The following is a 15,776-nucleotide window of genomic DNA, read 5'->3' as shown; positions in this document are numbered from 1 at the left end:
TAGAACTGCAGTGCACAGTAGTAAGGCTCTGGAAATTATCTGAGTGCAGGCTGGCAGTGTTTGGGCAGTTCTGTAGATGTGAGCAAGCAATTTGGACTGTAAGAGCAAACAGCCTCCCCTGTTGCTTGTCACAAAGTGCCGGGGAAACTCCTGCCAGAGCTCCCTGTGCCGTGCCAGGAGTGCTGCCCTGCATCCCCACCTCACTTTGGGAGGTGCCACAGAGCATCTGGCAGGAGAACCAGGAGATAGTGCAGGAATGCCCCAGGGGCTGTGCTGCCAGCCTGGGGAGATAAGGGACAAGAGAGCCACCCAGATCAGAGCTGGACTCAGCTGCTAAGTTCTCTAAGGCTACAGTTGCAGGACAACTTCCCTGGAAGCTGGCAACTCGGCATCGCACTGGGATGGTCTGCTGGGCTTCCTGTACACCTGTGTATTCTCACTGAGCATCATGAAACCATCTTGGCAAGCACCACAGGTAACAGTTCCCTTCTGTTACTAATATTCTTTTTCCTGCATTTTAATTTAATTTCCCCTATCATCCCTTCTTTTTCCACTGCACATTTCCCCTTGAAAGCTAAGATTGCATGAACGGATGAATATTTTTTCTCCCCAAGTGCATGTAGTCTTTTGTGCTGATTGAAGAAGTTAACATTTGGGTTGAAGTGCACCTGCAGTTTCCATTAATGTGGAAAGTGAAGCAAAGTGAAACCAATCCACCAGTGGAAGGAAAGAAGCTCTGAACTCCCTTCCTCTGACAACAGATCTTGTAAGGAAAAGAAAAAGCTGTGGGAGATGGCAAGGAAATCAGCTTTCTGTGCCTGAGCAGTTTGTAGGGTGTATGGCTCTGATGGAGCCTGCATGCCATCAGGAGCTTTGCTCCAGGCAGAAATGCTGTGCAAACCCCCACGATTCTTTTAAGTATTTAACTTGTGCTGGTATCACCCACAGATATGTGACCCAGATAGATGAGCTAAAAACTTCCACAAATGAAACTGTGCATGTGGAAGCTGCATAGGTTGGAGGAAAAGGAAAAATGAGGGGATGCAGGAGGGGAAGGAAGCCCATCTTGAATTCCTTTCTGAATTTAGTTCTGCTGCTGAGTGGCAGGAGGTTAGCAAGAAACTTTTGCTATGTTTTGTGTGGTCCGGACCAGCCACGTAAGGGACTTTATATCTTACCCTACAGTTGCACTTTAGGATTTCTGTTTGGATAGAAACACGTTGCATACCAGTGAAGAAGTCTAAAACAGAGAGGAGGCACACAAAGAAGAACAATGGTAAATTTGCTGCTTAATAGTGCAATGCTGAGGTGTAATTCTGGTCCCCCAACCCAGTGAAAACAAGCTAAATTGTTACAGAATCTGTGCATGAAGAGCAAGTGGAAAATGAAAGTTTTAAACAGTTGAAGTCCAATGTTCCACTCAAATTATTCTTAGCAAAGTGAGTCAAGTTATTTATTAAAAATGTGTTTTGTGAGGAAAAAATTCCTCTGTTTTGTCCTCATCTATCTGTTCTTTCCCAGTATACTTATTTTTTGCCAGATAATTTGGACAAGCACAGATGTAGCATGCTTCTGCTTTTGTTCATGTAAGCTGATCCTCATTTGACGTTTGTGGCATATCCAGATGATGGAGTATTTTCCTCCTTTCTGAAAAGACTGACCAAAGTTCTATGAAACTCCTGGTAAAGCTCACAGAAGAGCAGTTTAATTTCGGTGAGGAATAAGACAAAGTCTCCAAATAAGACCATGAGTTCCAAGTGTTTTGCATTCTGTGTCCTATTAGTGGATCAAGTCCTGAAAAGTTACTGGGGACAGCAGGGGGTGGAGGAGGGATGTCCATACTGTGCCATGTTGTGTATATCTAGGCTCTGCCTTCCAGTAAGGCTTTCCCTTCCTGCTCTCTCAGCAAGATTGTGAAAGCCCACCTGGTATTTAGGTATCTTGCTGACTCAGGTTACTAAAGATAAAACCAGTGTATAAGGACAAGTTTTGCCTTATCAAAAAGTGGATCTGTTTTGCTTCAGGTACTGCAGGAGCTGACTCGTGAGGAGAAGACAAAAGAGTTCAGAAAAGAGATGGCACCAAACTGATTACAAAGTGGCCACACAGAGTCTTTTGCAAGAATTGCAGGAATCTTCAGGCTCTCCACCTATGCTATTTCATGTCTTGTTCTGAGAGCACCAAGACTGTATCTGTCCCTTCAGTCCCTGGCAAGATAGATCATGTTGATCAGATTCTATGGAGGAGCTCATCTTCAGCCCCAGTTTGTCCCAAACAATTATGTGATTGCTGCTTATTAGGGTCTGTGATGTCCTCCTCCTGCTTTAGCCATTCCCCTCAGACTCTGCTGCTGACAGTGTCTCAAGATTATTACCTATAAAAGCTTTGATCTCAGCCACTCTCCATGGTGAGGGCCTGTGAGATCCAAAACACCTTTCCAGCTTTCCTTTCTGTGTGCAGCTGGTAGAGAGCACTGCCTCTTTGCCAGCTGGAGCAGATCAACATCTTTTCATCTCACACCCTGTATCTTTTCCAAAGGATGAGTCTTGGTGCTCTGTGCTGGCACATCAGCTGGGGATTGAGTTCAAGGTAGTATTGCACATCTCCATGGTGGGCAGCAGCCACAAGAACCAGCTGCTGCTGCACTTACTCTCTTCTGTGCAGAATTCCAGTCTTTCTTGAATGGTAGTCTTGGCTGTGTCAGGCACCCAGAGGATTTTAGATTTTAGAGGATTTGATGTAGGAAGGGTGGGTAGGAAGATATTGCACCAACACAGTCTTTGTGAGTGATAGATATGATGCACATTGATGTAGTTTGAATTTCAGCATCTCAGCAGTTCATCTGAAAATAGGCAGAAGGAGCAGAGGAGGCTGCAGCATTGGAAAGAAAAAATGCAGAACAGAATTTCAGCCTGCAAGATAGCTGGATCCAAACTTTTTTCTTTTCTTTTTCTTTCTTTGGAATAGGAAATGAATGCCAGATTCCAAACTGCATTCCTCATATAAGTGAGGGGTAGCTGTTAAAGCTGAAAGGGTGTAAGCAGGAGCAAACCTGGGCCTTCAAAGTTCAATGGGAATTGTGGCTAGTGAGTGCAGGCTGTTAGAGGCAGGATTCCTGGTATCTCAAATCTCTGCTCACCGTTGCATTGGCTCTCAGTTGAAGGGACTGATGCAGCAATGCAGTCTGGGTTTGCAGTTTCTGTATCAGGGCATTTGCAGACCCCAAGAAGCCAGAACACAGGATCTGAAAAGAGAACAGGGGGAAAGAAAACTGAGAATGAAAAAAAAAAAATCACATAGTCCAGCTGGCAAATGTTCCCAGGCCACAATTGTCTTTGGCACCCCTCCACCCCACAAGGTCTCCAATGGCTCTCAGGCCTCCACCACAAGACAATCAAGGGTTTAAAAATACAATAATTAAAGAGAATCTTGATGTCATTAGGGTTTGGGGGTATTTGGACATTAGTGTTGTATGAGCATGTTTGCACATGTACACCCTGCTTTGCTGAAGCCTGAGCTGTTCAATGACTGAAAATTTCTACCCTGGGGGAGAGGCAGGATGTCCCAACATGTTCTCACTCGGAGAATCCGGGAACTGGGGGGATGATAAGGCACTTCTTGTGGAAGAACTTTTAACGTGACAAGTTCCCCCCTTTTCTTTGTACCTGCCCCACCCTGCTGACCTACAGGGCCTTGGTTCCTTTGCAGGGGTGAATAAAATGTGTACTGTACTCACATGGTGACACAGTCAGCTTGATCCAGGTGGAGTTTCTGGGGGTTCCCTCAAATGTGTACAGGAGCAGCAAAGTGATGGGGAAATGGGGAGAGTTCTGTTTGTACATAACTTGTGGAGCAGACACAGGCAGTGTGCTGGCTGGAGCCTCACCTGTGGAAGGAGGAGACAGCATGTTCAACAGGGTGGTTCATCTGCTCTGTCCAAGACAGTCTCAGCTGCAGTAGGGATCCGTCCCCCTCCTGTCCTGCTGGCATCCCTTACACACAAAGCAGTTTTGCCTCTGACATTTTTTTTATTCCAGAATGGCTGGGGCAAGCAGTTACCCTGAATTTGGCCTCACTTTGAGGTTCCAAAGTGGTGGTGGTGTTCACCAATGTATACACTAGAACAAAATAGCTGAGTTTTCACTGGGAAGGCATTTTTGCAGATAATCCCTGACTGATCCAGCAGTGTTTCTGCACTGACAGAATGAGGGCCTTGGAGAAGAGGTGAGCTGAATGAAATACAGGGTTTCCCTTTTTTTCCTTCATTACAGGTGTTATGTAGATGGGACCAGATCTCCACTTCTTTCATCTTTTGCTTTTATAAGCTTTAAAACTTTCTTGCTGCATTTTTTTTCTCCGCCTGAGGATATCAGCTAGAGTAGTTGCCTGCTGATGGTTTAAAAGAGTCTAAAAGCATTAATTGCTGTCAAAAGCCAAAGTAAAGCCAGAAGATGACGGAGGGGATAGCTGGGTGCAGCACTGGATCTTCCATGGTACAGATGGGCATGAGCAGCTGTCTCCTGTGGCTGTGGGGAGCTGCCAGGCTGCTGGAGCACACCTCTGGGAGAACCAGCTCAGCCTCTGCTGCTGCTGTTAATGGGCACAGGCAACTGTTCCTTCTGTGAAAGTGCCAAAAATGTGGAAGAGTAATTTTACCATTAAAAATACTAAAATCTTCCATATGGAAGAAAGGATTTGACTTTTTTTGGTTGATTTTTTTTTTTTTGTGTTTTAATTGCTATTTATTTTTCTCATTGTGCCCTAAATATACATAGCACCATCCAGCTGGCTGAACCACAGAGCAGAATGAAATATCTGCCCCATCTATAAAGGCACAAACCTATAAAGTGCAGATTACAGACTGAAATTTCAAATCTTTGCTCTGTTCACATATATGGAAGTTCTACCATTGGCTTCAATAAGATCAGAACCAGGAATTGGCTTGCATGAAAGGATTGTTTGCCAAATGAGCACAAGCACATGAGTCAGAAGTTTTGGGTTGTTTCCTGACGTTCCCAATGTTTGGCTGATTTCTCCACTGCTTTCAGCCTCAGTTTCCCCTATTTATCAGTGCATAATAGGCTGAGGATATCTCACCTATTTACCAAATTCATTAGGATAACAAAACTCACATTACATCTACTACTGGTTTGTAAAAGGCCTTTGAAACTCCACAGGAGGTGCAGTTTGGTTGGCATAAAACCTGTTTGCAACATAAGCATTATCATCTCTGCCATGAATTTGTTATTCCCTACAGCTGTGTCTACAAAAAGACCACGGCATCATTTATAGTGCAGATGCTCAGGTACAAAGAAGCTGCAGTCACTGCTTGGAGTAAGTGTCTGCTTTTCTAGAAAAGGGATGAGAGCAAGGAGATTTCCATTTCCCCCACAGATTGTGGGTTGGTTTTGAGAGGTGTCCAGCTACAGAGACTCTGCAGCCACACAGGGCTCCCAGTGAGACGAGGCCAGCCCTGCAGGGCTGTGCCTGTGGTTAGCACAGACACCACTGGGACCATCTGAGGGCTGAAATCCGTATGCATGGCTTCCTAGATAAAACAAAGTGGGAGAAGTCACTCAGTGGCATAGCTTGGTGTTATGGTTGGCTGATCTCAGCTTCTCCCTCAGATGCCATCTTTGTGCTTAGTGCATGGTTTATCTGAGTGTTTTGCTGTGGTTAGAGTGCAATGCACAGGACAGCAGTTTGTGTTAACAAGGCAGTACTTTAGTAATTGTTGTTCCTTGATTCAAGCACAGCATCTCTACTGAGATAGAAGCATTTTTCTTATGGACTCCAGAGGCTTTGTGTCACAGTTCAAAAGCTTTATTTTCCTAAATTTTCTTTTAGTTTTATTATTAAACATCCTCAGATTTCCTGCCAGGCTTAGATGATCTTTTTTTTATATATTTATTTGGCTTTCCATTTAAATCATCCATTCATCCAGTTTCCATAAAACCCCTAATAACTATTTTAAAGTTTTTGTTCTTGGTTCTTTCCAAACTATAAATGCTGGTTTGAAAACCCAGGCTGAGTTCTGTGCAAATAATCCTTTCTACTATGTCTTTTCCTCTGGTTACAAGAGGGGCCTTCAGTGTTTTGCTTCCCATCACTTGTTAGCTATCAGTTGTCCACATGCCTCTTGTCTGGGGGGGTAGAATTAGATGTAGCATATAACCCACTTGACAGAGGAAATATGATGGTTGTGACAGAAAAGGAAAATAGCGGCAGTTAAAGTAGTTTGAAACATCATTACACTCCAAAGATGCCTTTTCTTTCTGCCTTAGTACAACCCCACGTTCATCATGTGCAAGCCCCTGGGTGAGGAGACAATTCTGCTTTCCAACAGCTCTCACCTTTTGTGTGGCAAATATGAACCCAGCTCACACCTGTGCATGGGGAAAGCCCTGAGGGACTCTGACCTGCCCCCAGAGATCTGAATTCAGTCTTGGGATGTGTTGATGGATGTGGTGCCATGTCCAGGGGCTGACCTGTGCTGCTGTGCAGTTTGAAACAGTGTGGAGGGAGAAGCAGTAGGGAAGTTCCAGCAGAATATCAGTGCCTTGAAGACACAGGGGAAGTTTTTTAGGACAAGAAGTTCATCCTGTTATCTTTTTCCTGGGATTAAGATTTGGCATTGATAGCTAAGATGATGTCTGCTTATTATGGGAAAGTTTTGTTCTTGTCAAAGAGCAGAACCTTTCCTGCAAAGCTCATGCCTTGGAGATTTCTTGCAGCACTTGTGTCAGTGATGGTATGAGCTAAATGAGGATGCAGAGAGAACTGGCATGGACTTCACAAGTCTGTCAGGAGAAGATTAGTATCTGGCTCTTCCCTTTTCTGTGTGCTGGCTGTGCATTGTGAAGGTGCTGGGGTGCTGGCTCCTGATGGCAGTGGAATTGCCTTTACAGAGTGATTTAGGCTGGAACAGACCTCAAAGGCCATGGAGCCCAACCTTTCATCAAACACCACTCTGCCAGCCAAACCACAGCACTAAGTGCCATGTCCAGTCATTTCTTGAGCACCTCCAGGCATGGTGACTCCACTACGGCCCTGAGCAGCACATTCCAATGTTTAACAATGCTTTTCATGGAGAAATTCTGCCTGATTGTGCAGCCATGGACACTAGGTTTACTGTAGCTCATCAGAGCAGCTCTTCACTTAGTGAGTGCCTGAAGTGGGGTGGATCCACACATCCATTTCAGGCCCTCCACAGATGCTCAGACTGAATGGTATCACAAGCAGGAGGCCAGACCTGGAGCTGTGGAGCTCAATGGAAAGAAATCCATATGTCTTCAGAAGCTTTGGATCTGCACCAGACATAAAAGAAAGTCTTCCAATAGAGTTTTTCTGTGCAGAGACCAAGTGGGGCCTCTGGCCAAGATCTGAAAAACCAGGGCCTAAAATTAGACCCCTAAAATACCAAGAACAGTGAGTGGTTCCAACTGATACCAAGTTAGGAAAAAGGGCCTGAAATAAACAGATTCCTCAGTAACCAAGATCCTGTTTTTGAGACAAGTGTTCATTCTCACAAGTCAAAACAACAAGAAACCAAAAAGAAAAAAAGAATGAAAACATCAAATCAAATCCCAGCAAACCAATGATAATATCAGCCAAAGCATGTCTTACTAGAATGTTTTCCAAAATTCCTTAGGGAGTCCCAGTGAGCCATGAAGAGGATATTGCTCTTTTCTAAAGTATTAAATTGGGGGTCTTTTGGAACACACTGCATTTATATGACAAATCTGTTCTTCTCTTAGGTCCTGTATCTGCTCTATCTCTCCCTTGTGAAATTTCTTCCTTTTCCAGGCCTATGCTATTATATATATCCAAAACTTTTTTCTTGTCGTCTTCCTGACTTTGTGATAGTCAGTGTGATAATTTGTCTCTTTTGGCAGGTGAAGTGAGGAAGCACTTAGCTTCAATAAATACTTCATTGAGAGAATAAGGTTCATGTCTAGGGACTATCTTGCTTTGAGAGGTGTGTGCAGACATTGTTCAGTGCAACCCTGTTCCCTGTCTAAAACAGCTGGGAGTACTGAAATATCAACATCAGAAAATACTAACAGGAATGACAGCAGTCCTGAAAATATCTCTGATTTCTTCAGAAATAGCTGTTGAATCTGGTTTTCAGCCCTCTTCTAAACCCCTTTGTGGTTTTGTTCCTTTCTGCATATGATGAAAGTGGCCTTGGTACTGCATTTAGTATTATCACTATGTTTCAATTAGGAATATCTATTTCATCAGTTCAGGATGAATGACCAAGCAATAAGGTATAGAAAGCCTTACAAGATGATCAGCTCTCTTTCTTCTTTTTTTTTTTTTTGTTTTTTAATTTTATACATAATTGTTACAGTGGCTTGAGCACCCAGCATATATTTATTTTTGTACTTCATTGCTGTGTTGTCCCAGAACCCTACTTGTCAGAGAAGATCTCATGGTACAGCTGCACAACCAGAAGACAGATTCTCATCAGGAAATGAGGCTTGATTCTCCACAAAGAGAGGGAGGACTCACAGCAGCCTCATTCATGCAGTTCCCCAGAGCGAGTGTATGGAGCAGTTCAGGCTGCTTTGGGCATCAGCCTATTTTTGGTGTGTATCTGGAGAGAAATTAGGAGAGTGAGTGTGATTCCTGGCTTAGCCCCTGAGGTCGTTTAAAAAACTTATAGATTTATATAAGTGATGTCTCTAAGAATACACCCCATGAAATCCACATGTGAGGAAGCATGTTAAGAGCATCCTGAAAAAAAGCAGCAAAGAAGAAAAGATGTTTCTGTGGCTGTTCAGTACCAGAAACACAAAGTCTCCTCAGTTCTGCAGAGTCTTTTGCTGTTGTTTCTTTCACTTCTGAGCATGTGTGTTCCTGCTGGGTACCAAACCACCAAACTGCCCTGGCAGCTGCCAGTGGGGCAGAGGAGACAGAGCAAAGAAAACAGAGCTGAAGTGCTGCCAGGGCAGCAGAACTGCTGTAGCAAGCTGAGAGTGACTCTGGCCATCCTCATGGAATGCAGCAGGAGCTTCCTTTTTTGACAAGGCGTCTCAAGAAGGGCTGGGTTTCTCCCAGCACTGCAGTCCCTGGTGTTGTGTATCCTCTCTCTGTAACAGGAGAATTCCCTAGTTCCTGTAACTGGGGAAAGGAAAGAGGATGAAGTTTCCAGAAGCCCTGCTGGCAACTTGCTTTGTAGTCCAATGAAGAGGGAGGTGGTCAGAAACTAGAGGAACTGGCACTGCTGCAAATCCCTGGCTAGACCCTGTCATAGGAAAAGGGCCTTTTGCAAGGCTCCACATAGTACAACCTTTTCCATTTGAGGTTCAAGTGCAGTCACAGTGGCAATAGTGACTTATTCTGCCCAGTGTCAGTTTATGATGGAACATAAATGTAGTATTAAAAATATATATTAGGTTTAAGTGCAGCTCAAAATTTCAGTGTATTATTCTGTGGTCTTGCAACAGCAGTGTTCTAATAAAATCACAGCCCTTCAGCTTCTGGAATACAACACAGAGAATGGTGATACTGTTAACTTGACTGAGCCCAAATCCTTCAACAGCAATGCTGGGGGACAGGGCAGGATCTTTCTGTTCTGTTTATACTGTTTCTTGGCAGCATAAGGCTGTGATCTGTTTTGGGACCACAGGTGGCTTAATTTCTCATCAGCATCTTGGTCTTCTGCATCTCTCATGCAAGCAAAATTGGCTTGTCTCCTCTAGCTTTCCGCACAAGAAATAAAATTTATGCTGCCCATTCAAGTCCTTGTCCTTCAGTAGAGGCAGAGGGACCTGTTCTGCCTTGCAAGGAATATTCCTGTGAAGCACAGAAGCATGGGTGTGAAAACCAGGCCACAAACCAGCCCATAATTGGATGTTGACCCCACACAGTGGCCACGGGTTAGGGTTTGCCAGCTGAATACAAGGAGGGGACACAGTCAGAGCCATTAATTTCTTGCCTAAGGTGGAATAGCAAACATCCCCCACTCGCACATCTGCTGAGCCAGCCCCTTTTCCAAAAGCCGGTGTGCTCAGGTTACTCAGTGTTCAAAAGCCCTCGCTGTCCCCAGAGTGTCTCCTTGAGGGGCACAAGGGAAAGCAATTACTGCTGCAAAGGTGGAAAATGGAGGTAATGGTTCGGTCTCATCACCACCCCACCGAGGAGAAAGCTGCATCTCTCCTGACCACAGAGGAGGTGTTTAGTGCTCAGGCTCAAGGCAAATATTTCCTTTTCTCTCAGCAGCAGTTAGACAGGCTGTGCCAAAGCCAGCGAGGTCATGCGGTGTGAGGAAAATGAGCTGCATGGAGCTAGCAGCCACAGCCCCAGAGCTCAGACCCGGCTCCTCTCATGCTGCTAAAACATGACAGCCACATTGCACAGATGCAGAGATTAAACCCATCTAAGTGTAGAGCTATTTTGCATTTAACTCTTTGAAGATGGCAAATGACACTGCACCCTTCTAGCTAAAATCTAAAACACACCAACCAAGCATCCCCTCCAGGGGCAAGTGGGCTGGTGAAGAGGATCCCTCTTCCCCCAAATGCTCACCTTTTTAAAGCATTACCAGGTTTGAGGAGGGGCAAGAGGGGTTTCTTAGGAGATGTGCTGTAGCCTGAAAGCGTTCTAACAAGATGAATGTGTGGTGGCACACATGCTGCATGGCTCCAGCATGCTACAGCTGAACTGTGATCAAACTCTTACCCAGATCCAATGGTGGGGATTTTGTGTATCACTGCAACTACATTGGTAGTTTTGGATAAAGTATTATTAATTTTTATTGTAAATTCACAGTAGCTGGGGTTTGGGAAGTTCTGAGAACTCCAGGGATGTTTTAGAACCCTGTTGCTGAGCAGCACTTAGACAGAGACAAGGCCTTTTCTGTCTCACCTCATCCCAGCAGTGACGGGAATGGGGGTGCACGGAAAGCTGGGAGGGGACACAGCAGGGACAGGTGACCCTATGTGACCCAAGGGATATTCCAGACCATCTGACATTATGCTCAGCAAGAAGCTAGAGAGAAGGTCAGGGTCAGGCAAGGCTGCTCAGGGGCTGACTGGGCATCTGTCAGTTCATGGTAAGCTATTGTTTTCATTTGCATCATTTGTCCTTCCTGAGAATTATTTTTCTCCTTTTGTTAATTTCCTTTTCATTAAAATTTATTAATGTTATCCTATTTCAATTATTAAATTGATCTCAACTCACCATTTTTATTTTTTTTTACTTTTACCATTTGAATTTTCCCCCTCACTGGGGTCAGGGAGTGAGTGACTGTGGTGCTTTGTTCCTGGCTGGATTAAACTGTGATAGTAATGAGCAGCAGCCTGGGCTCAGACCTCAGAATAAAGATACAGACCTGCATGTGCTTTAAACAAAATATAGAGTTTTCCTTCAGAAATGTGGCTCTAAAGGTTAGGAAATCCTGCTTGCACTGTTGTAGACTATTGCATCATTTCAGACTGCTGTCCTGCATGTTGAACTCTTTCTGCTGGCCAGCAGTAGTTAGGTTCTTTACTTTCTCTCTGGATTAAGTCCCAAAGATGGTATTTTATTCATGAGTAAATTGCAGCTCAAGTTCAATTTATGACTGAATGCTTGATGTAGAGGGTGCTGAAAGGAAATCATCCAAGTGAGCCTTCAAGAAACTTCAGTATAAAACATTGCTTCTCTGCAGATTGGGGACAGATTTATGTACAGCAATGCCAAACTGCACTCACATACACTGACTGTTCATCAGGGAATGATGCTGTAGATCAGCTGTTGGTACCCCACAAGAAATTCTTAAAATTTTTAAGTCCCTAAAAAGTTATTAGAAAGATGTCACTAATTACAAAGGAATTGTATGAAGAGCAATTAAAAAGGCCAGTTAGATATTTGCTATAGTTAGATATTTGCTATATGAAATGCCAAGCCACATAATTTTGTTTAATGAAATCAGTTTCCAGTAGAGTTTGTAACACCATCAATGACCTAAGCAGTGCACCTGACAGCTCGCCTGCCATCTCGAGCTCCAAATCTGGGTAACTAACAGTATATCGAAGAAGAAAAGGTCAATAAATGCAGAAATGTGTGGAGAATCTAATCTTTCCCTGGCGCTTGTTATTCCTCTCTTCTCGCTCTCCTTTCATTCTATAATCTGTCACATTAAACAAGTCATGCTTGGCCAGAGCCTGATCAGGACAAGTTCCTGATAAAGCTGCATCCGTTCTTGCCATGCAGCATCAGATGGACAAAGGCAGTACATGACTTCAGCCCTGAAAACCTCTCTTCTGCAAATGCAGTTCAAGAAGGAGCCATAAATGAATGTAAATAAATTAAATTTGAGAAAGAGAAGGGAAAGGTTACAGAAGTCACACATCTCTTTATGCACAATTTAAAAAGTTTTCATGAGCGTGGTTTTGTTCTGAATAAAACTACAACGTTGAGAACAGAAATGTCTTAGGCTTCTGAGCAGCAGAGCTGGTAGTCTTTCTGTCTGCCAGCACATTTTTCCCTTGCTTCACCCAGTCCAGAAAGAAATGACTCAGTCAAAAGGATTTCCTTCCTCTCCCTTGGGTGATTATTCCACAGCCTATTAGGTCTCCCCATTAGGAAATATTTCCAGCATCATTTTCCCTGCACTTACTTTTAAAGTATCCTTCTATGACTAGAAATTATCCTAAACAGTGCCCTTCCATCATTAGTGTTTCCATTTCTCCTGTGTTTCTCTGTGGTTATCACATGTGCTGTAGCATTTCACTGGTGTTTAGATGGGCTGCAGATGTTTGTTGTATTTAACCTTTGCCTGTATGCCAGGCACAGGACTGGCACCAAGACTTTTACACACCATTAAACAAGGGAGGTGCCTGCTAAGTGTAATAACTTTCTCCTGATGCTTTCATGCTAGAGGTAGTGCTAGAAAAGAAGGGCAGCCTCTGTTCTAAACTACATGGAAAAGGTGCAGCTGCTGAAGAAGAATGGCTTATAAACAGAGTATATATAGAAATACATTAATTTAGCATCCAGCCATGATTTAAGTCCACAAGGGAAGCAGTTAAATGTAATTGACACTGGCCTCTCAAACAAAGATGCAGCATGTATATGTGTGCACAAGAAATTCCAGCCAAACTGAGGAATATTATTAGGTTTACTAGGATTCTGTAGTTTTGCTGCGAAGGATATCTCTAAAACCACTAGAGTCTTTTAGACTGTAGGAAACATTGCAAATGTCACCACACTATGTCTGGATGTATTTTCATGTGTCCATATATTTGAGTTTCTTTAAATTTTAAGATTTTCTCTGAATTTCTTCAGCTGACTGCATCAGCAGTTATATAATTGCTGTATTGTGTATTACCCTAAATTATTGATATGTGCTATCCATTAAATATATATATCCATAGAAAAAATATTTATTTTTTTTTAAGGTATGGCCAGTAGCCCTGTCTCTTACTTGTAAAAATTTAGCATCTCTCTTTCTTTGGTTGCTTATGAATTTACTAAACTGTAAGTCTTTGTGTTGAAGTTTTCCCTGCCAACTCTGTCTATTGAATAAAATATGGGGCGCGTATGAATGTAAATGATTGTTTCAGTGATTTATTTTTTAGGTTTTTCTGAGAAGAAGGCAACAGGAAAATGTGATATAAAAGTGCAAGAACAGTCATACCAGGTCAGCCCAGGCGTCTGTCTTGCTCAGGATACTCACTCTGACAGTGGCCAATCCTGCAAGCATATTTGACACTTCCTTCAAATATTCTCCCAGCCTCCAACAATTTGTGGCTGAGGGATTTTAGAACCAGACACAATTTTTGTGCTTAATAGTCCTTGGGGGATTTTCCTTTGGTGGCTTTGTTTTTGAATCTGTGTAAGCTTTTGGCATCTGGAATGTGATTTGGTGAGGAGTTCCACTGTTAAAATATGCTCTGGTTGAAAAGAAGTCCTTTATGGTTTTTAAGCCTATTTCCTGTCATTTTCAATTCAAGATCCCAAGCTGTTACACTGGAAACAATAATTTTGAGAGCCAGCCTCTTCCAAACCCTCTCTTGGTCCTCATTTTGGATCAGGAACAGTCAGCTCAAAGCCCTTTGCTGTGCAGACAAAGTAGAAGTATTTAGGATTGTTTCTTTCTGTGTACATCACATTTATTGACACTCAGTGTCATCTGTCCATTTTCTGGGTCAGACAAACCATCTTGTCAACTTCACCTAAAATTTTCCATAATCATTCCTTAATACTTTGGAATACCTAATTATTGGTGGCAAACCGTCTTCTAACTATTGTCTGTATTTTCTAGATCCTTGCACAAAGCTTGTTTTTCTCAAGTTAAAAATGCCAAGAGGTTTTTTTGAGCAGCTTTAGCCAGTTCATATGATGAAAATGAGGAAGGTGGGAGTCAGGACTGCCAGGACCATCCATATTGCTATGCCCATGCCCATCCCAAAATTTCATGAGTCATGTAAAAGGGAATGCTGCAGGTTCTTGACAGCAATGATTAAGGAAAACTGCAGGTGTTCTGTTTCAATGAAAAATAAGTACTTTTTATTTATGTAACTTTAAAGGGCTGACTTGAGATACCAAAGGCCAATAGATTTTGGTTAAAAACATTAAGTAGCAGACCCAGAGCTGGCTGAAAATGAGAGTGAAACTTGCTTAGAAATCAGTAGGGTGTTGTATCAAATGTAAAAGTAATGTTCCTGGGTTAAGAATGAATAGGAACTAGCCCAGGAAAAAGTTAAATCAACCTTCAACTGTACATGCTTGAGTAAATATTTTTAGAGGGGACACATATTTTGAAATTGAAAATCATACCTAAATCCTTTGCTGCTTTCTTTGAGGAGTTGTATAGCTGTCTGCAAATATTGAATTTATGTGTATTGTTTGAAATATACAACCAATTTGAAAAGAACTCCTATATCAGGGGGCTCCTGACTGATCATTAATTGTTTATCTGTTTTTCATGTATCTCTCCCAGATTCCCTGTGAGCTGCAGATTTTGAGAGTATTTTCTGTGATCTGGTTTGGCCACCATGGAAATTAAAAAGTGGCAAAGTTCACCAAAACAGTATCCTCAGGATTTTATTTATTTTTTTTTCCTTCAAAATAAAGTTTCTTAATCTTCTCCATTCCTTCCCTCTGTTCCTCTCCAGGAGATCCATTCCACACAGACCATGGAATTTTGGCCTCTTGTTTATATGTGAAAGAAAAGCAAATTTCAAAATGTTGGAACTTCCCACAGATCAGAAATTCCCTTTTCCAGACAGTTCTTCACGAAAGTGTCCTAGTGGCTTTTGTGGCACTTGGCTTCCTTCTGTAGGATTGTCAGGCAGATGTAGGAACACCTGGATGGGGGAGAAGGAATTGTAGGGTAACAAAGCCATCACCTTGCCTAGGGGGAAGCACTCTCTGCCCCTGCAATGAAACTGGGGACTGCCAAGCCTCCTGTTCCAAAATCCTTTGTGAAATCTGTTCCAGAGCAATGGCTCCTTTGCTGGGTCAGTTTAACCTCTCAGCTTTAAAGAGAGTGGATATCTTGGTTAGAGAAGGGGTGCTCAGAAGCTCTGGGCAGGGCAGCTGTCACCTCCTAGCAGCTTCCACAGGGACTTTTCAATCCTGCCCTGCCAGTGAATTTTGAAGTGTGCCAGGAGGCATTGCTTCTCCTTCACATGACAGTTTTTCTCCAGTATAAAAGAAAAGAAACAACAACAGAAGCAGGAGATTTTAGTAGTTAGTAGAAAATGAATTAAAATACTTCTAGTGTCTCCCTTTGCATTTTCCCCGCTGCTTATGTTTTGCCTTCCAGAGTATTATTTTTGCTC

At 43.0% G+C, this 15,776-nt stretch overlaps 1 protein-coding gene across 1 annotated transcript in view; it reads left to right on the top strand.

The window, feature by feature from the left end:
- The first annotated feature begins 216 nt into the window (after positions 1-216).
- Positions 217-15,776, top strand: part of OSTN (osteocrin) — a 49,825-nt gene continuing 34,265 nt past the window's right edge. Inside the window, exon 1 of the mRNA XM_015637129.3 lies at positions 217-475. Within this exon, the coding sequence (XP_015492615.1) occupies positions 449-475 (27 nt within the window). The 5' untranslated portion in view covers positions 217-448. The remainder of the gene's footprint in view (positions 476-15,776) is intronic.

This window comes from Parus major, chromosome 9 (assembly GCF_001522545.3).
Source record: "Parus major isolate Abel chromosome 9, Parus_major1.1, whole genome shotgun sequence".
In the NCBI taxonomy this organism is placed as follows: domain Eukaryota; kingdom Metazoa; phylum Chordata; class Aves; order Passeriformes; family Paridae; genus Parus; species Parus major.
Note: the sequence above shows the minus strand (reverse complement) of the source record. Positions and strands in the feature narration are given on the sequence as shown.